This window comes from Equus przewalskii, chromosome X (assembly GCF_037783145.1).
Source record: "Equus przewalskii isolate Varuska chromosome X, EquPr2, whole genome shotgun sequence".
NCBI classification, from domain to species: Eukaryota; Metazoa; Chordata; class Mammalia; order Perissodactyla; family Equidae; genus Equus; species Equus przewalskii.
Genome location: NC_091863.1, coordinates 104284230 through 104304650, shown reverse-complemented (window position 1 = coordinate 104304650; position 20421 = coordinate 104284230). Strand labels below are relative to the sequence as shown.

The following is a 20421-nucleotide window of genomic DNA, read 5'->3' as shown; positions in this document are numbered from 1 at the left end:
TGGGATGAGTGTAGCTCAGAACAAAGCCTGGAGGCAGAGTGACCTTGTCTTCACTCTGGTGGCTGCTCTCCCTCCAACTTGCCCTCCCTAATGCAGTTAATGCCAGCAGAAACAAAGGAAGCCAGGGGTCGTCGTCTCTATCCCACCTCACAGGAGACGGTGTAGCTTCAGTGGGCACAGGGTGGGGCCCAGGAAGAGGTGGCCTCAGAGGGAAGGCCATGCTGAATGCACATCTTCCCCTCTTGGACGTGGACAGCCCCCAGTGCAGGCCCTTCCTCACTGGGGTGGAAGTCTTCAAGACTCTTGTTAAGTGAATAGTTCTAGGAAATGGGAAGTAGCTACCCACTCGGAGACCCCAGCAGGGCCTGTGGCCACAGGAGCCTGAGCTCCGAGGGGGCCTTGTTAGTGGAGAGGACAGAGCCAGCTAGGGCTTCTGACTGGGGCTTTAGGTCAGCAGGATCAAGAGCAGTAAGCATCTTCAGGGAAGGGGCCGATGGCCCTGAAAGGACAATGGAGGACATCTTGCGGCGTCCGACTTTGAAGAAGACTGGTCTGTCTCTCCCCCCACCCTCGCTCCATAGGAAAGATAACTGGAGACGGTCATTTAGTTCTACCTATGTTTATTGCTGCCAACCTATCTGTCTCCACCCTGCTCATATTTACACCCAAACCCTTCCCCAAGCTGACATTTACCAAGGTTCCTGGTAGTAGGGCCAGACGTGTTCACCAAGCAGGCAGTCTTAGACATAGTGGTAGTTTGTCCCTGGGCCAGGTGAGCCCTGGGGAAGGGTTACTCTGGGAATTCAGGGCTGGGATCAAGGGAGGCGCCCATCAACAGGTACTCTCCCTACCCTTTTGGAGCTCAGGGTACGTCAAAATCTTTAGCAGGGCAAAGTAGTTGACTCCTCAGTGTCAAGCTTCATTCTTTTTTGCTTGTGTGGACCCACATGACTGCTAAGTCTGGGCCCAGACCTGCATTTGGCTTCTGAGGGGCTGTTCTGTCCTTGGAAGCCAGGTCTGACAGTCTGCCATGGGCCTGGGGGAAAGTGCCATCGGAGGGGCCAGGAGTGGAAGAGAAGGGTGTGTATTGTGTGAGGATGGGCATTGTTTTAAGCTGGGGGAAGTTGCAGCTGGACCTGAGTTATGTAGCGAGGTACAGAACGGATGAGCAGGAGGAGCCATTTCATTTGGGAGTCCAAGGCCCCTCCAGCCCCCTCAGCAAACCCCACTGGTGTCCTGGGCCACAGGTAACAGGCAAGCAGACATTTAATGTCACAGAATGTCAGAGCTGGCAAGGCCCTCAGTAACTATCCATTCTAATCCCGACCAGCCCTAGACCCAGACTGGGGAAGGCACTTGGTTCAACACACATAGTGATTTAGTGGCCAAACTTCTAAGAAAGTTAAGGAGAAGGAAAGTAGGAAAGGTCGGTATGACTTTCTTCAAACCTTACTTAGGGAATTCTGGACTTAGCCCTGATCAGTTAGGGTCCTTTTAAATGGCCAGCTCCCCTAGGGTTTTGAGACTGACCTGAAGCACTGATTTGGTCCCCTTTTCAGGAGCAGCATGACAGGGGAAGGTGGTGTGGGGGCAAGGAGAGTTTGGAGGCCTTGGTGGTGAGGGACATGGGCAGGGTGGCCCTTCGGTGTCCCACTTGCTGTGGCCGCACTAGGAGCGGGCAGTGCCTGGAAGGGCTGTGCTGTCAGCAGCTGGTGGAGGGAAGGGGCCAGGTAGGTGGAATGTGCCCGTGGGCTGCTCCTCATCCACTCCAGCCAAGCCTGTAGGGCCCTGGCCGGCCTCTGCGGCCATAGGCGCCCCCGGGAGAGCAGGCCCAGGCTGGGCGCCAGTCCTCCGGGCCGGCCACCGCGGGAGGCCGGGTCCATGCTCGCGGCCGTGCTGCTCGGGCCCAGCCTGGGCTGCGCCGCCGCCGCCTCAAGGCGCCCCGGCCAGGGAGAGGCCGTGCAGCTGCTCCTCGGCACCCGCCAGCTCTGCCTCGTCGCGCCCGCTCTCCGAGCCCTCGAAGCAGCCCGAGTCGCGTGGGATGTCCACCTTGGGTTCCGACACCGTGCGCGCCCCTGGCTCCTGACTGCTCTCGGCGCCCTCTTCCGCCTCCTCGCTGCCGGCTGCCAGGGCCGAGGGAGGGAGACAGAATACGGAGGGGGCGTGGGCCTTAGCGGGCGGCTTCAGAAGCCCCAAGGAGCCCCCGCGTCGGGGTAGAGACCCTGGGAAGTCCACTGCAGGCAGTCCTCCCTCTGGCCCACCACCACCCCTGCCCTTCTTGCCCGCTCTGGCTTAGAAGCAGATGGCAGTGGTTTCCACACTGGCTGCCTGGCCCCGGAGCTGAAGCTTAGCTCTTGGCCAGGACCTGGAATCTGCACCCGAATCCTGGCTCTGTCACCACCCAGCTTTAAGGCTGTAGTACCTGCCTCACCTTCTCTGGCCTTAAGTCTCCTTATAATCCCAAACGGAGTTGGGCCCCATCATCCCTAAAACCCCTTCTGCCCATGAACTGCCTGAGACTGAAGTTCAAATGTGCAAAGTGCCTTCCCACTGCAGAGGGCTGCAGGGCCGAGCGGTGGGGGTGGGGGGGATACCAGTGGGCACCCTCTCCAGTCTTAAACCCACTCACTGTCATAGTCCAGCAGCAGCTCAGCGGCCGTGAGCAGCTTGGCCCGGTGCTGCGGGTCCATGATGTTCAGCTCATTGAGGTGTGTTTCCCGCAGCTCTTTGAAGTCTTCCAGCGTCTGGTACCCATTGAGCAGCAGGGTGGATGTGTGCTCCTGTGGGCGGAGGTAGGCCACCAGCAAGGCCGCTTACAAGCCACCCCTGCCTGGGATCCCTCCCTCCCCCTATAGCTGACATGCCCTGGCCCCCATCCCTGGGACATGTGTGCCTCCCTTGATCCTAGACACCAGTGCCGGTCCCAGCTCAAACCTCCAGGCCGATGCGCTCCAGCAGCTCATGCAGAGTCTTGGGCTTGGGCCTCTTGCCCTTGCTCTGTCGGCGGCTGGGGCGTGCAGGCCCCACAGCCTCCTCGGGCAGCACATCCACATAGATGAACTTGAAAGAGCCCAGCTTGCCATTGAGCAGGCCCAGCCATGTGCCCACAGGTGGCTTTTCAATGATCTGGATCACATCTCCCTTCTGTGGGAAGAAAGGAGAGCAGAGCAGAGTAGGGGAGAGATGAGGGGTGGTCCCTTGGCCTCCACTGACACTGTCCTACCCTGTCTCAGTCCAGCCTCCTTTATGAGTACAGCCTTCCCGGCTCAGGTGGGGCCCGGATGCAAACCTTACCTGAAGTTTCAGCGAGTCATGGTCATAGGGGCTGGGAGTGAAGTCAGTGTGGACTCGTGCCCGGCCGCAGAAGGGCCCTGTGTACTCGGGGGCAGGTGGTTCCTCCCCAAAGCTGCCAGAGCCTGGGCTGGGGCTGCAGAGCTCACTGCCTGCAGAAGATGGGGCAGGGGTTTGGGTCACCTCTGTCCCAGGACAGCTGGGGCAGTGCCCAGCAGGGGGTTTCCGGGGGGTCTGGCTGGAAGTCCCAGGGATACATGCTGGGGAAGAAAGCTGGGCTCTGGCAAGTGTCACACTGCGGAAGGGATTCCTACCCATCAGCCCCTCGGCCACCCTGCAGGAGCACAGCTTCACCTCTGGGGGCCTCAGACATGAAAACAGTTGAAAGCAGGAGAAACGGCTCACAGTCCAAAGAATGGGAAAATGGGTAGGGCCTCTAGACATTAACTGGGCCAACACTCCAAGGAACAGATAAGGAAAACTGAGGCCAGAAAGGCCAAGTGACTTGCCCAAGGCCTCTCACCTTCTAATTGGCAGCACTGGGTCTATTCCACTCCAGGTCTCCTGACTCCCACTCCAGTGCTCCTTCCACCCAGGGAGCCACACCCTACATCACTATTTTACTTTCTCTACTTAATAAGATTCAGTGTCTAGTTACATCACATGGAAACTCAGATGGGCTCTTTCTCTCTGGGGAGGGGAAAAGACGAAGGGGGTTTTAAATGGCTTTCAGTGGGGGCAGGGAGGTGTCTGTGGAGCCAGAGAGAGAGCAGGGGACTTGGAACTAGCCCCAGGGGTGAGAAAGGCAGGGCGCAGTGGGCCTACAGCTCATGGCCCACAGCCCCGCCTCCAGGCAGGGCTGCCAGAACCTCCTATCCAGCCTCACGGACATCTAGAAGATGCCAAGTCATGCCCTGAGCCCAGCAAACCAAGGGCTGGCATCCAAGACGCTGAGTCTTCACAGCTGGAGACCCTACACCCCCAGCCCCCGCCTGGATGTCAGAGGTCCAGGGAGCTGTAGCCATTAGCTCCCCTTGGAAGGGTGGGGGTGGCCTGGTCCCACAGGGCAATGAGACTCTTCCTCTGCTCTTGGGCCTGTCCAGGGCCTGGGGACAGCAAGTGGCAGCTCCTCTAGGCCAGACCTAAGTTCAAGACTGGGTCACCTTGGGCAAGTCACTTAATCTCCCTGAGCCTCAGTTTTCGCATCAATAAAGTGGAGACAATAACAGTGCCGGCCCCATGAGGTCGCTGAGAAGACTGAACGTGAGGAGAGCTGGGAAAGTTCCCAACAGGCAAATGTGAAGGTTCATTTCTCTTACCCCCCAACCCCAGACAGCTGCCTGCATGGTCCTAACTCAGTCTTTTTTCTGCGGACTCAGTAGGTGTCCCCTTACCTCCCCTACTCACCCGTGGATGCCTGGCGGCTAAGTGCTGGGAGCTCACGCTCCTCCTGCTCAGAAAAGGCCAGCGCCATCTTCTCAGGGCCAGGGCTGTCCAGGCTGCAGTCTGGAGATGTTGGGGAGGCTGAGCCCTCCTCCAGAGGGTCTCCCTGCAGGGGAGGGGAGGCAGGAAGCCCTAAGCAGCCCTGGCCAGGGTGCACTTGGGGCAGCCCTGGGTGCAGAGGAAGTGGGCCTGGGCTCGGTGGAGAGCTGGGGCCTGGCTTGAGCACCAGCTCTGCCCCAACAGGCTGTACGGCACTCTCTGAGCCCTCATTTCCTCTTCCGTAAAGTGGGAATGACAGTCCTTGCCCGGCCTACCTCACGGAATGAGGCTCCCCTAGGGTGCCGTGTGAACGTGCTGTGTCAGCTTAAAGTGCCGATGTACGTGCAGAAAAGGCCGTGATGCCAGAGCGCGACTCTGAACTGCACCTGGGGCACAGGCAAGCACACCATGGTGCTGGAAAGTCACACTTTTGACGGTGCTTGTATGTGCCAGGCATGCCTGTCATTTCATTTAATCCTCACTTGAGGGTAAATGCTTGATTGTCCCGAGTCTACAGATGAGAAGTAACAGAGGAATGTTCCCCAACGCCACGCAGAAGCCCACAACCAAGTGGGCCTGGTACCAGGGCCCCTTCACCTCCCCATGCCTCAGCACAGTGGTAGTAACTCTTTCACAGCTGGCTCACTGGCATAAGAACCCCGACCTGCAGCAGTTGCCAATTCCTGTACTGTAAATACACCTGCCATGGTCAAGGTCAAGCTACCACTGTGACGTCTCTGAACGAGCAGCACACTATCATCAACTGTTTCCACTGCACAGAGACTATAGGTACAAATCACCTCAAGGGTGTAGAGAAAAGTGAAAGGTAGTCTAAGAATTAGGAAGTGATGAATTTTGAAGCTTGACTGTATTCCCTTTATTTTTAATATAATTTATTTAATTCTAAGTTCACATAATTTAATTTTTACTAATGGCTATGTTTCACACCTGGCTCACAAACTTCCTGGAAATTTGACCAACTGCTGTCCTGAGCTGGTATGAGCCAGCAGGAGCTGACTCCAGCACACCACTGTTGGGACACCTCCTGTAAGAGCCACAAGCACACCGGACTCATTACATGACTTCAGCTACTTGGATGTGTCAGCCCCGCAGCTGTCTGTCCTGCCCTCCCTCCCTGGGCCAAAGCCAGCCTTCTCTATTTTCTCTCATAGGGCCCCTCTTCCAATCAAGCCTTCCCAACCCTGGGGGTAGTTCCAAGCAAAACTTTGAAGTGGATGAATTTACCTCAGGAGATCTCATCTCCCTTTCAGCCGTGCCCTCTGCTCAGGCCTGCCTTCCCAGGAAGCTTCTCTTACCCAGACTTTCACCTCTCCTTGAACTCAACCACTGCTCTCTCAGGACCCTGTCTTGCTGCCACATCCATGGCTGAGAGCGAGCTCCCCTCCCGTGTGACCCTTCTGGTATTGAGTCAGGCCTTCAGGCATCGCCGCGGGGCTCTGGCTGTCAAGGTGACCATGCTCACACTCTGTCAGAGTGGCGCCTGTCCTCCCTGTCCCCTGTGTCTCCCCTGGATCCCCAGGCCTCACCATCTCCTCCGACAGGGCCTTCACCATCATCTTGCCCATCTTCCTGTTCATGGTTCGGGAAATCACGGCCCTCCACTTCTTCCCCAGCTTTTTGCCACTCTTCCCAGCATCTTCTGGGCTAGGGACGCCTGAGTCATCTTCTGGAATCTGTAACAACAAAGGAGGAGGTGCAGGGGTCCTGGTGACCCTGTCTGGGTTCAGGACTTGGGGGCCAAAGGAGGCTTCAGTTGGACAGAGGCTGGAGAGGTGAGAATGGCAGGCCCCCCTCCCCCTTAGCCCCAGCCCTGTCCTCAACCCTGTTCATTTGTAATTAATTTGGCAATTAATTTGTAATTGAAAAGAATGCAGGTGAGTTTTGAGGGCCCAGAATTTTGGTGGGTGGGAGAGGTGGGCTTTGCCTCAACAATCTTAAAGTCGCCTCTTTCCCCTCTCCCCGCCCCCGCCAGGACGTGCAGCCAGATCCCCCAAGGAGGCTCTGAGACTCACATTATCATCCAGATTAAATTCCTTCTCGCTCACCACCGGGGAGCTGGGTTTGGATTTGGCAAAATCCTTGAAGCTGCTGGAGCGCTGCAGCGAGAGCTGGAAGGAGCAGAGGTGTTGCAATCAGCGCTGCTAAAATGGCTGGCAGAGTGAGGAGCTGTTCCACCACCCCCAACACGCACGCACACAGCCCACCCCTGGGCAGAGTCGCACGTGTCCTGAGGGCCCAGGGCTAATGAGTGAAGTGCCAAGACGTCCTTGGAGCTACCTGGCTTTATCTTGATCTTCCGTGGTAAAGGGACCCTAATGAAGCAAGCTCCTGACCTCAGCAGGCCTCGGCCTAATGCCAGATTTCCCCCAGTACCTGAAGTTTGGCCCCCAGAACCCTGGAGTGAAAGACTAAAAGAGTCAGAGTAAACGCTTATCTCCTGCTAGAGACAGCCCTCAGCACGGACAATAGCATCATCGTTAGATAACCGGGCAGCAAACCCTCTGAACCCCTCGCTCCAGCCTCGGGGCTCTGGGCTGCTCCGAGCATGTCTCCTGTGGTCTCCCGTCACAGTGAATTGGGGCAAACATATTGGGACCTCCAGCTTGCTGCATCTGTGTCCCAAGAGGAGCAAAACAATCCCCCAGAAGCCAGCAAGACCTGGCATTACGCTTTCTGGAAAATGACAGTAGGGACTGTGTGCCCACAGATTTGGGACATGAACGATTGGGGCTAATTTAGTAAAAAAGAAAGCCGCCATTTTCTCTTTCTTCATCTCAGCTTTTCACCCTAACCGCTAACGTGATGAGCTGGCCGCTGCTGGCGTGGGCCGGTGTTCGGACGTCGGGCCTGACCTATGGTTTGCACTGAAGAGACTGTTTTCAGGAAGTGAGCTTTCTGAACTGGATATGCATGCACATGCCAAGAGAGCAGCCAGAAACCAGGGCCCGGCAGGTAAGGAGGGCAGGCTTCCCACACAGGAGAGGAGGCTGAACCTGAATCAAGATCAACAGTCAAGACCAGAGATACACACAGGAACCGGGTTCACAGATGGCCAGACAGATAGAGCGGGATAGACTGCAGACACCAGAGATAAGGGCTTGAGGAAGCAAAGCCCCGAACCCACACAAAGCCGAAAGTTTCACATCCTCTTTCCTACGAAAGGGGGGTCCAGTGACAACCCCCCAGGGCAGGGGCAATATCACCTGCGTGCCCCCACCACACACACAATTAGCTCTGCCGCCTGGGACTGCAGTAGAGCACTTGAGTTCCCCTCTCTTGGTGGGTCTGGACCAAAGGCAAACCAGCAATCAGGGTCAGGGCCACACCTTCCTAGAGGTCGCAGCAAGCTAGCTGACCAGAAACTAGGTCAGCGGTCAGGCGGAGCAGACACCACCATCTTGAGGGCTTCCCGGGTGGGGCACCTGCAGCCTCAGTCAGAAAGCCCCTTCCATGCCACGTTAGGAGCCGGAAAAGGGGGCTGTGAGTGGGGAGGGGAAAGTGTGACCGTGGGGTGACCGCGCTGGTTCCCATGCATCTCCTCCATCCTCTTTCCTTGGTTTTCCCCACCCACTATTCTTTCCTCTTTTTCTCCCTTTCTTTCCCCTTCTCTCCTCCACCTTCCATTTATTTCCTCCTCTTGTATGGCTAGGATGCAGCTGCCTGGATAACTTCCTCCACTTATTGCCTGGAAAAGAGGGAACAGAGAGAGGGTGGGCACCAGGCTGGCCTGGGCCCAAGAAGGGCAGGCTGGGCTGCTATTTATAGGCCAATGGGGCTATTGTGGCCTTTTCTCCACCACCCCTCAGCCTGGTCGGCAGACCAGGAGGCCGAGAGTCGCCCCTGAAGCCCCAGGGACTGGGAGCCTGGAGAGCAAGCAGGAGGGCCTGCGTGGGGCCGGAAGTGGTCTTTGTTGGGGAAGAGTAAACTCACCGCCAGGCTGCCCTCTAATCGCACAGTTCTTTCCTTTTCCTGTCATTAATCTGCAGTCTAGGAGCTGGCAGGGGGGCCTTTGGCTCCCAGGACCTGTGTCAGGGCCCCTCTGTCCCAGCTTTAGCCAAAAGCAGGAAGAAATAATCCAAAAGGGCTGTGGGGGTGCTGCTGGGACTTGGGCATAGCTGGCCGCTCCTCAGCCCAGGGACATGGAAAGGATGAGACAAGTTCTTTGGGTGACTAAGCATGAGGGCTGGCCAGAGTGGCCTTCTGCCTGGCCTACCTCCAACCGCAGGGGCAGCCCCAAATACCCTGAATGCCTTTCGGTGACCCTGAAGTGACCCCTCACCCAGGTGTGAGTGGAAATCCTGGAGCCCCTTTGGACTTTCTGCCCGGCCTCCAGTTGTCGTGTCTAAGGAGAGCATGTGGGCATCGTGGAAAGAACTATTTGTCTGGCTTCAGACGTTGCTGGGTTCAACTCTGGGATATGTGACCTTCAGCAAGTTATTTAATGTCCCCAAACCTCAGTCTCTGTCAGTCAGCAAGGCAAGAGTTCCTATCTTGGTTCTGCCATTCCCCGGCTGGGTGAAGCCTCGTGAGTTCCTCAGCTTCTCTGGGCTTCCATTTCCTCATGGGTGAAATGAAGGCAGGAGTACCTGCCTCATCAGGTGATTGTGAGGATGAAGGGAGTGAGTGCCTGACACAGCAACCCCTCAGCAATGTCCGTGTGTGCTTGGCCTTTCCTATGATCCACCTCCAGCCTCTGACCCAGGGCATTCCCCACCTGGAACACTCCGCCCTCCTCTCTGTCAATCACAGTTTCTCCCCTCCTTCAAAATCCAATTTAACTGGAAACACCCCAAATGCCCATCAACTGTGGAATGCATCCATGAATTGTGGCAGAGTCATACGAGGGAATAGTACATAGCAATGCACTAAGTACAGCTCTCCCAACAATGGGGATGAATCTTACAGATACACTGGTGAGCAGAAGGGGCTGCCACCGAAAAGGAGGCTGTATGTTTCCTTGGATGGAAAGTTCAAAACCTGGCCAAACTAATCCATCACCACAGCCTCACCACAGGCCCATCTTACATCCCCACTGCCCAGCTGGGGAGACTGAGACTCAGAAATGAAGTGTCCTAGGCAGAGTTACACAGCTGGTAGCAGTAAGAGCAGGGGTTTGAACTCAGGTCTGTGACTCTGGTAGCCCGTCCATGTTGCTGTGCCGAGAGCTCATAAAGTTGCCCTCCAGTATAGACATGGATTAGATGCAATGGTGACCACGGTGGTGTTTGGAGGGCACTACCAGGAGAGCAGGTGGGAGCACGGAGGAGGAAGGGCTCAGGAGGGCTTCGTGGAGGAGGCGCATTTGAGCTGGGCCATGCAGGAAAGCCAAGATATCTCCAGGTGGAGCTGGGAGAGGTTTGAACAAGAGTGAGTTAGGGATGTTCGCAGCAGTGATGGAACGGTGAGTACACCAGAGCGTGTGGTGGGAGGTGGAGCATAAATGGCCATGGAAGACCCTTGCCAGCCATGCCAAGGAGCTTGGGCATTAGCCTGTGGACAATAAGGAGCCACCGGACATAGGAAGTGCATGCTGGTGGGAGTGTCATGCTAGGGGTGTGCAGTAGGAAGGGACCCTGGGGGAAGTGGTATGCTGGGATTGGGGGAGAGAGGGGCAACGAGAGATGGGAAGTAGGGAACAGCTGAGCACTGGAATGGAGCCTAGATTCTTCTCCACTTCCCCCGGTGGGAGGTCTGTGGTGTGGTGGAAAGTCGGGGTGTGTTGGGGAAGGACCATCCTTAGGGGAGACAGGTCCCAGGACAAACACCTTCCCGCTCCCTACACTCCAACACTGGCCTTTGGGTGAAATCAGATCAAAGGGAGTGCAGAGAGAGGGCTTGAGGGAGGCAAAGTCGCCAAAGGGCAGCCAAGGGTTATGCCCCCCTCCATCTGGGGCATCCCCAATCCTTCGTAACCTACAGTAGGTGCCACATCCTGACCCCACCATCTCAGAGGGCCTGCTTCCCCCTCTGTCTGGAAGGTCACTAATTCTACGGCCTTCTGGGTCTGCCTTACAGAGCTCACCTACTGATGGGTTGAGTCTTTTATGCTCATCAGAATCTTCTAGTGCTTTTGAGATCAGTGGGGGGATGAGAGAGTAGAAGAAGAAGCGGTTAAGACTCTAGAGACTGATTAATCTTGGCTTGGATCCCTGCTCTGCAGCTTACTAGCTGTGGGACCTGGGGTAAGTCATTTAACCTCTCTGAGGCTCAGTCATAAAATAGGGATGCAGACATTATCTGCCCCTCCCTCACAAGGCTGTCATGAGGAGTCAACACGCTAAGAGATGAGTAAAGTGCACAGCCCAGCGCCCAGCGCCCAGCGCCCAAGGAGCCCTCACTCAGTGCTGGCTCTTAGTGCTATTAAGTCTTGTTTTCTCCACTTCAGGGCTGGGCCCAACTGAGTCTCCTTTGCCCTGTGCTCCCCACTCCCGCCTACAGCTGCACATTCACGCATGGGACAGAGCACTCTCGCATTTATTGTCCCAGGTGATCCGTGCAACCTCCTGGTGGGCAGATCAGGAGCTATCCGCCTTTTCCGAGATGAGGAAACTGAGGCCCAAAGAAGGCCAATGAACTGTCCAAGGTCCTCCGGCTAGAACCTGTGGGATTCCAACTTGCTTGCCCCCTGCCCAGAACACTTTCCATCGGGCAGGCCCAGGGGGAAGAGCAGGGGCAGGAGAGACCTCGCTTGTCTTTGTGCTTTCCCTTCCACTGTGTCACCTTGGCTTCTGAGGGGAAGGGACTTGCCCAAGGTCACAGTGCTGGAGCCGAGCTACTGCCTCCAGGCATAGGGGAGATGCTGTCTCCACCTTCTGGAAGCTTGGCTTTTCTAAGGGCACTTCCATGGTGTGAGGCTTGGAGAGTGGCTCTGGAGGTGGGCCCAGGCTCTGGCAGGGGTGAGGTAGGGCTTGCCTGGACAAACCTCTTCTAGAGGATGTGGACGTCAGAGTGCCACATGGACCTTGCTTCTCCTGTGAGAGGCCTGGGGGAGATCCCAGAGGCCAGGCACCAAACACAGAATCTGGATGATGGCAGTTGGGAAGAAGACGGGGACTTTTGGCTTCTGTGTGCCCCTGGGTACCTCTGCCTGAGGTGGCACAAGGTCCCAGTGTCAAAGTATCAGTTCTTTCTCAGACTGTTTCCTTCAGCTCAGCTCTCCTGTGGTTTGGGGCCCAGCAGCGTCTAGAACAGTCTTTGCTTCCCACCCCCATCAGCCAGAGAGCAAGGGGAAGTGGACCCACTCGCCGAGGAGTGGCAGCCAATGGCAAGTCTGCTGGGCCTAGCACCGTGCAGGGCTTGGACGAGGGTGACAGAGCCTGTGTGAAGACTCATGATTCTCCCCCCTCTGCCCACCTCCCCTGCAACCTTAGAGAAGCAGCTGGTGTGGGGAGCGTACAGCCGGAAATGGCAGCCACCCCAGGCCCTGAGATGGGGCAGGATGCACACCCCGGTGCCCTGAGGCTCATCGTCTCAGCTGGTTCAGCCTTCACCCGGGAGCTGCTCCCTTGACAAGGGGACTCCCCGACAGGGCACCTGGGCTGAGCTCCAGGGGGAACTGGCAGGGCACGGTGAGGGCCTGGAGGCCCCGACCTTGGCCTGGGGTAGGCCTAGGCCTCTTGGATCTGGTTCAGGCCTGCTTTGGGGTGGTCCCAGGATCCCGCTGGATGTGCAGGATGTACTAGCTGATTGCCTGGGAGAACCCTACAATTGGATCAAAGAATTAAGTCCAGAAATCCTCAAATCCAGCCAGAGAAATCTAGATCTGGCAGAGTCTTCAAGGAATCTTCTAGTGCAGCCTCTGCTCCAGGAAGATGAACACCTCAGCTGTCCATGACAACTGTTTTTCTTCCTGGCCTTTAAAATCACCCCACTGAAATTTTCTTCCTCAGCCCTCACTCCTACACCCCATCTCATCAGCCTCATTTCTCAGTCTTCACAAATAATTTCTCCCCACCTGGGAAGAACCTGTATGTCCCCTGCATCCCACTGCAGGCTTGGAGGCCCTTTCCCTGAGTCTGGAAATCACCTCAGGTCCCATCTCAGTGGACTGCAAGAGAGCTGAGCCAAGTGGGCAGAGTTTGGGCTATGCCCAGAGGGCAGGGGCCCTGGGAGCATCATGACTCCCAGCTGGGTGGCCCATGGGGCCCTTTGAGTGAGATGGTTCCTGAGAGGCCATGCTCAGGCAGAAGTGGTGGCAGGACCAGCAGAGGGGAGAGAGAATTAAGTCCAGTCTTAGGATTCAACTTGAGAATTGTATCTTGTAAGTCTCGACCTCTAGTCTGGGATTCTAGCCTCCAATTTTAGGTCTCTGTCCCACCATTGTCGGGTACTTCTAAGAGTTTATTCTGTAACTCCATTTCTCCAGAATTTTGGAAGTCTCTTCTGTACTTCTGTTACTCTAGTAAACTCGTAAACCTGTTCCACTCCTCTTGGGAGAATGGCCCTCGCCTACAGACTCAACATATGGTCTTTGGCTCTTCCCGCTCCTAAGAGTCCTGGAGGGGATGGGTTGAGAGAGCAGAGGGAAGGAAGAAGTGAGTTCCCAGAGATGTTCCTCACCTTTTTCTTCTGAGTGGGCTCCTTCTCGCTGGCATTGGAGGGCTTACGACGCAACATGGTCCTCTACCCTGGTGGCACGCTGTCCCTGCTCTCCTAGGTGTCGAGATGTGGAGGCCTCTTGCTCAGCCTCACCAGCACCATCCAGGGGCACAGCATGGACCGAGCCTCTGGCTGCCACTCTGACTGCTGCAGTGGCAGCTTGGGGGTGAGGGCCATGGACACCCGGCAGCAGCAGAGTACAGGAAGCCCTGCCACGTGACCTACTCTTACAGCAATCGCAGCCCCTGCTGGCCCCTAGGGAGGAAGGAAGTCCCAGCTTCAGTCTCCAGAGATTCTGATGCAGACTGCTCTTGGGTTGAACAAGCAGAGAAAAGTCCTGACCCTGCCGTCTCATGTCAATCATCACCAGTCCTTCTGCTCCATCTCCCCCGCCGTGGCCAATCAATCAGATGTTATGTGGCCTAGGCAGGCCTGTTAGCTCACCGATCACAATCCAGAAACCAGAAGTTCGACCACCTCTCTGCCTGTTGGGCCAATGCTCCTGGTCACCTTGCATCACTAAGGTCATCACTGCCATCAGTACCACTACTATCACCCCTACAACCATCACTCCTACTTGTAGCCATCATCTTACAGCCATCACCCCTCCAGTCATCCTCGCTACCATCAGCACACCTACAGCTATCATCACTACAGCAACTGCCCTATGGTCAATACCCTAAGCCATCACCCCTACCGTCATCATCGTTGCCATTATCACCCTTGCAACCATCATCCTCACCAGTTGTCACCCTTATGGATATTATGGCCAGTCACCCCCACAAAACACCCTTACCCCTACAACCGCCATCCCTACAGCCATCACCCCTGCAACCATCACCATATCCCTGCAGCCAACACCTTACAGCCATCACCCATGCAACAATCGCCCCTGCAGTCATGCCCACTGCCATCAGCACCACTGCAGGCATCATTGCTAGAGCGACCACCCCACAGTCAACCCCCCTCGGCCATCTGCCTCTATCTGCCTCACCACTGCTACTATGAACTGCACAGGCATCATCCTCCCAGCCACCACCCTTACAGACACTGTCACTGTTGTCAGTCAGCCCCACCGAGGCCCTCACCCTTACAACCATAGCTCCTGCAGCCATCACCTCTCAGTCATCACCCTACAGCCATCATGCCCACTGCCACCAGCATGCCTACAGCCATCCCCACCTGGGCAGTCACACCTAGATCAACACCCCTTGGCCGTCACCCACATATTTACCACCACCACAGCCATCACCATGGAAAAAAAAGCATTTGCAAGCAATTCCACACCACCAGCAAATGTCCCATCGAACGGGCATTTCTTGAATGCCTACGTGCTAAGTTTAGAATGTTCATTTTGTGGGTTATATGTGGCAGATATTTTAATAACTTTAATGACATCTTATTACAAAAGGAATTCATATTCATTATATACAATTTAGCAAACAGATAAAAAATTCAAAAACTCTCTATAATTATCTTCCATAGTGTTTAGATGAATATCCTTTTCTGTTTTTGAGCAGTTAACTATCTGTCTGTCTCTCTCTCCTTTTTTTTTTTTTTTACAAAAATTGTACTGCACAGTAAGCAGATCAGTGGTTTGAGGGGATGGGGAAGGGACCGAGAGACCAGGAGGGGCACCAGGACACTTTTGGGGTGATGGATATGTTTACTATCTTGCTTGTGGTGATGGTTTCATGGGTGTACACATTGTCAAAACTCAGCAAATTGCACACTTTTAAAAGGTGCAGTTTATTGTAGGTCAATTACACCTAAATAAAGCTATTTTAAAATTTTTAAAAATTCAAAAAAGTCACACTTCACAAACCATGTTGGTATCTGCTTGGCACACTGAACATAGTATCACGATGTTGTCAGGCTAGGAAATATTCATCAACTATGTGACTCGTAATGGCCGCCGAGCAGCCCACTGTGAACGTAGCAGGACGCTTTCACCAGGGCCCTGCCGATGGGCTCAGGTTGGCTTACTTATTTTATTCTTCATTGAACATCCTTAAGGTAAATATCCACATCCACGATTTCTTCCTTAGGATAGACTTCCAGAAAGAGAATTCTAGAGTAAAAGGTGTGCATCTGTTTAAAGTTTTCCACTTGTGGTACTTGCGAAATCCTGGGCCGGCACTCCCCTGTTCCCAAGATGTTCTCGTGACTTCCTTCCTCCACCCCCAGCCTGCCCCATGCCTTTCGACCATCCCTCCGTGGTCGTGGGAGGGAGCCCAGGAAAGACAAGGCCTTTCTCCCCCAAGCTGAAACCATACTTCTTTGGCTTGGTCGGTCCTACCCAGCCTGCCAGGCAGACGCATGACAAGATCAGCGCCTCCAGCTCTCTTCCCCTCAGGCCTGAGCTTTCCAGCCTGAAAGCCCCCCACAGGCCGCCCCGGGAGGCGAGTGCGGTAACTGCTGAGGCTTCGCGGCGTGGGAAGGAGCTGGCCGCGATGTGCGGGCCCGGCTAGTGCCCGGTGCAATCAAGGGCGGGAGGGCAGCCCCGCGGGGTGCTGGGTGGGGGACGCGACTGCAGGGACGCGGGGCATCTGGGGCTTGGCCAGGCAGGGAGCCACTCGGAGGACCTTCCGGGCCTGCGCCGCGACGGCGTGTCCCCGGCCCGCACGCAGGATGTGCCCCGCTTCCTGTTTGCTCAGCCCGGCAGCGAGCCGAGCTCACACACTAACCGCAGAAGCTTCAAAGGCAGCCATCTAACCAGGGCGGTCGCCCGAGGCCTGGGAAAAGGCGGGGGGGGGGGGGGGGGGGAGGCGGGGTGAGGGGACCTCGGAGAGAAGTACAGAAGTACAGAAGTACAGAGAGGGACCTCAGGGCACGAGGGAGCGAGTGTTTTCAGCCCCGCCCTTCTGTCTCCTTTTCAGATTTGTCTCCTCCGGTCAGCAGCCCCGCCCCCCGCCCCGCTCTAGGGGTCCAGGGCACCCCATCCGGGCTTTCCTTCCCCCAACTTTTCCCTCCCAGCAGATTGCCTTGGCCCGAGTCCCATGAGGTCAAGCCCCAGCTGGCTAATGGGTCCTAAACACTTTGTAATAGGTTTCCCTTCTGGGCAGCACATTTGCATTTTATAGGTTATGTTCCAGGTACACAGAGCCCTCAGCTAAGAAGTGATCCGGGTCAGTAGTTCAGTGAACAAGGCTGCCTCAAACTTGATAACCGGCTGGCAGACAGGATCAAGGAGCCAGCTCTGGGCAGAGCCTTGTGCTATGGCGCTTTGAGTAGGCGTGAGATAAATAGCTGTCAAGGTCCCTTGCACCTAGGAGCTTACATCCTACGCAGGGCGCAGGGCGGCAAACTTACATTTGCCCAGCACTTGTTTGCCAAGCACTCCATTAATCCTGCCACAACCCCCTGAGGTAAGTCGTTTAAGCTGGGATTATTATCTCAAAGACGTGCCCACTATCGACGTGGGGCGGGAGAGCCTTGATTCAGCAGCGATATTGCAGGGCTTCCACTGACAATGAGATCCGTCTGAACCCACGGAGGGAGGGCTGCGAAGACACAAAGGTCATGGTAGGCTGCATTGGCATAGAGCAGCCCCCCACCCCGCACGCCCCAAGAGATTCTAGTTTGGTAGAAGATCATGCGGGGGATTTTGGGGGCAGGTAGGACCAGACAGGTGTGAAAGCGCCCCTTGCTCTCTGAGTGGGTACGGTCCTGATTTGAGAGAGTGAGGGTTTGGATAGGGAGAGCTACCTATATTTGGAAAAACTTCTCAAATGATTCTTAGTCGCACCTCTCCCCGCCACACATATGCACATCCAGTTGAAAATAATAACACTACGTGGCACGCGGTGTGCTTTACAACAACCCTATGGGGCTGGCACCATCGTCATCCCCATTTTCCAGGGAGGAAGCTGAGGCTCAGAGGGGGTTCAGCAAACTAAGACGACGCAGCTAGAAAGTGGCAGGAGCCAAGTTTTAAACAAACGTCGGATCTTGGTCCCGGGCCCTTGCTGTTAACCAGTAGGTTCAGCGCATCTGATGCTGAGTTCCTGAAGGAGGCGGAGAGAGAATGGGCATCCTAGGTTGGTTCGGGTGCCATGGGGTCACCTTGAAGCAGCCCCAGAGAGGAGTGAAGAGGATGGGGAGGGCATCTGGAAGTCACATCATATGCACAACAGCTGGATTGCTCGGGCTGGTTAAGTGGGGGTGATCTATAGGGGAGCCCTTGTCAACCTGGGGAGTACTTGACACCTGTAATAGTATTTGGCTTGGAGGGTTGGGGTGGGGAAGCAAGTTGACTTCAAGCAACTGTCATGTAGGGGAGGGGGATGGGTTCCGGGTGGCCAGGAATGATGGGAAACAGATAAATGGAAGGTTTGGGTTCATTCCAAGGAAGGCATTTTTGATATTCAGATGGTACTAGTTCAGCCCTGGTAAGAAGTGAGCTTCCTGGCTCTAAAAATGTTCAAGCAGAGACCATATAGTCTCTTGGAAATATCTGGGCATTTCCAAAGTGAAGTCCACTTTGGTAGCCCGACCCGTTAGCAGATTTAATGGTGGTGATCTTGGGCAGGGAGGGCAAGAAGAACAAAAGTGCAGGTGGGAGAACGAGGGCAGAGCAGAGCAACAGCGGCCGGCAGGACGCACCCATTCCTCATGCACACGGACAGACGGCACACGCGGAGGTGGCAGCTCTGGCAGCCCTGGGGAGCCCCTGGCAGCAGGGGCTGATGGGAGGGAAGGACAGTCATCTCTGAATCTCTGAACTCGTGATAAGGTCTTGGTTTAAAAACAAAAAACACCTGCAGGCAGCTGTGACAATTAGCAGCAGGAGAGGCAGCCGGGCTTTGGTGCTCGGATGAAAACACACTCACACTGCAGGGCCTTTCCATGGGCTCCTCTGCCTAGGACTCTGTCCCAAGGTTACAAGGACAGAGGTCGCTGAGCAGTCTAGGGGACGATTGTCTAAGGCTTTGGGAAGAAGGGGAGCAGGAGAACACCTCCCAGAAATGGAGGCAGGTGGAACTGGATTCAAATCACCATACATCGCCTACTGGCTGCATGACCTTGGGCAGAGAGCTCTGGTGAAGACAGGAACAGTGATAATGCGGGCCGTGTTTGTGGGGAGGAGTGGGGGGTGTGCGTGTGTATGTGCATGCCTGTGTGTGTGTGAGAGAGAGAGTAACCAGTTAACAGATGACACGTACAGAAAGAGGGCCCTCAGCCAGCACTCAGCTCATGGAAGGTGTGGTACCTGGTGGGTAACTGTGCATCAGTTCACTCCAGGCTCCACTCGGAGTTTCTCTCTTGCCTTGGCACCTGCTTCTACATCTCATCTGGGCCCCATCTGAATCGCTACTGCAAGGCCCTGTGGCCCATATCCTGTGTCTCTCTACCTTGTCAAGGGCAGGGTCCCTCGGCCCAAGCTATTCTAGAACACAGGAGGGGTGACAAGCGAGAGGGCCTACAACTACTTGGGACGCTCGGAGGGAAATGATCTTGTCAGCTTCATGGCCTTGCCATGGACCCCTGGGGCTTTCTCAACCCCCCATCCCACCCCACTTGAGCTGCTTGCTCAGTTCCTGTTTCACAAAGAAACAAGGAAGTGAGGAGATGGGTCGGCCTCAGGGCCAGGCTGGCTGAGCAGGTTGGGGAGTGCCTCCCACTCCGAGCTGAGAGCCCTGGAGGGCAAGGATGCACAGGGAAGAAACAGTTGCTATTGAATCTTTCATATTTCTAGTTTTTTTCTTTCGTACCAAGAGCACCCGGCCATTGATTTGAGGAAGTGCCCAGTGAGTTGGTAAAATTCACTGCTGACGTGGTCTAGCGGGGTGAAGAGCAGCCAGTCCTGTCCCCTCCATCGTCCCAGCCCATGAAGAGCTGGAGCTGGCTGGCTGGCAAGTGAGACAGGACTGACTGAATTATGGTTTTAGACTTTGTGTATGTATGTATGTATCAACTTACGCGTGCTCTTTCCAAACAAGATTTAAAGTGTCCAGAAATGCAGCTCAGTCCCATCATCACCACTGGTGTCACAGCTGTGTGACCTCAAACAGGTCTCCTTGGGCCTCAGCTTGCTCATTAGAAGGTGGCAAGTTTGTGACAGAAGCTCACACCGAAAGCGAGAGAGGGGCCAGCTCAAAGCTGAGTCAGGATGCTGGGGATTTAATCCCAGCTCTGGCCCCAACATGCTGTGTGACCTTGGGCAAGTCCCTTCCCTTTCTGGACTGCTGTTGCAGTGTCCTCGTCTGTACACTGAAGGGGCTGAAGTGGCTTTTTGCTTGTTTGTTTGATCATGGGGTTCCAAGTCAGGGATGGCTGTGGGACTTTCAGGGCCTGGTACAAAATGAAAATGCAGGGCCCCTTGTTCAAGAATTCTTAAAAATTTCCACATGGTGACAGTGGAGCCTTAAACCAAGCACGGGGCTCTTCTAAGCACAAGGCCCTGCACGACGGCACAGGTCAATTCCCCAGAAGTTGGCCTTGTAACCACTTCCAATACGATTTTATGAGAAGCCTACATGGGCTGTTTTTGGCGGGAGCTCTGCTGTCCATGCAGCCCTTGTGGCATTTCTAAGGAACCTCAGGCTCGAGGGAGCATAGCTAGAAAAAGACAAATTAGATACTTGCTCAAAAGCCTGTCTAGTTTTGATGATTTATATATACAATTGGGGTCTCAAACCTTTTCGTTACCTGCCTCCAAAGGTAAGGCAAGAGTTGAACTCATGCTGAGTGAATAATAGCGTTACCATCTCTTGTCTGTGTGGCTTCCTGGCTTACCCAGAGCTGGCACATCCTGTTCTTTTGGGCCTCTCACTGTAACCTCATGAGGAAGGCGGTACAGGTAGTTTACAGAAGGAGTAATTGAAGACCAGAGAGGTGAAGTGACTTGCCCGAGGCCACACAGCTAGCACAACTGGAACTAGAACCCAGAATCCTAACTCCAGGAAAAGGAGTTTTTCCACAAGGCCCGCTCCACAGTGGCCTTCAGCAGGGGAGAGGAGTTTGGTAAGCTCTGTCCTCTAGCATAAAAACGAAGGATCAGAACCCAAGGAGGCATTTATTTCTCTT

The 20421-nt window shown here is 55.1% G+C and overlaps 1 protein-coding gene across 2 annotated transcripts; it reads right to left on the bottom strand.

The window, feature by feature from the left end:
• Positions 1 to 603: 603 nt before the first annotated feature.
• SASH3 (SAM and SH3 domain containing 3) lies at positions 604 to 13730 on the bottom strand. Of its 2 annotated transcripts, XM_070604755.1 has the most exons (8): positions 13354 to 13730; positions 6807 to 6902; positions 6321 to 6467; positions 4699 to 4840; positions 3295 to 3443; positions 2935 to 3144; positions 2630 to 2780; positions 604 to 2123 (listed from the first exon to the last, which is right to left on the bottom strand). In XM_070604755.1, exons 1-8 carry the CDS (start codon positions 13408 to 13410, stop codon positions 1933 to 1935), a joined length of 1143 nt encoding a protein of 380 aa, XP_070460856.1. In that variant the 5' UTR covers positions 13411 to 13730; the 3' UTR covers positions 604 to 1932. The 2 variants fall into 2 exon arrangements, with proteins under 2 accessions (XP_070460856.1, XP_008509639.1); XM_008511417.2 differs by lacking the exon at positions 6807 to 6902 and having other exon boundaries at positions 13354 to 13603.
• Between the last annotated feature and the right edge of the window lie 6691 nt (positions 13731 to 20421).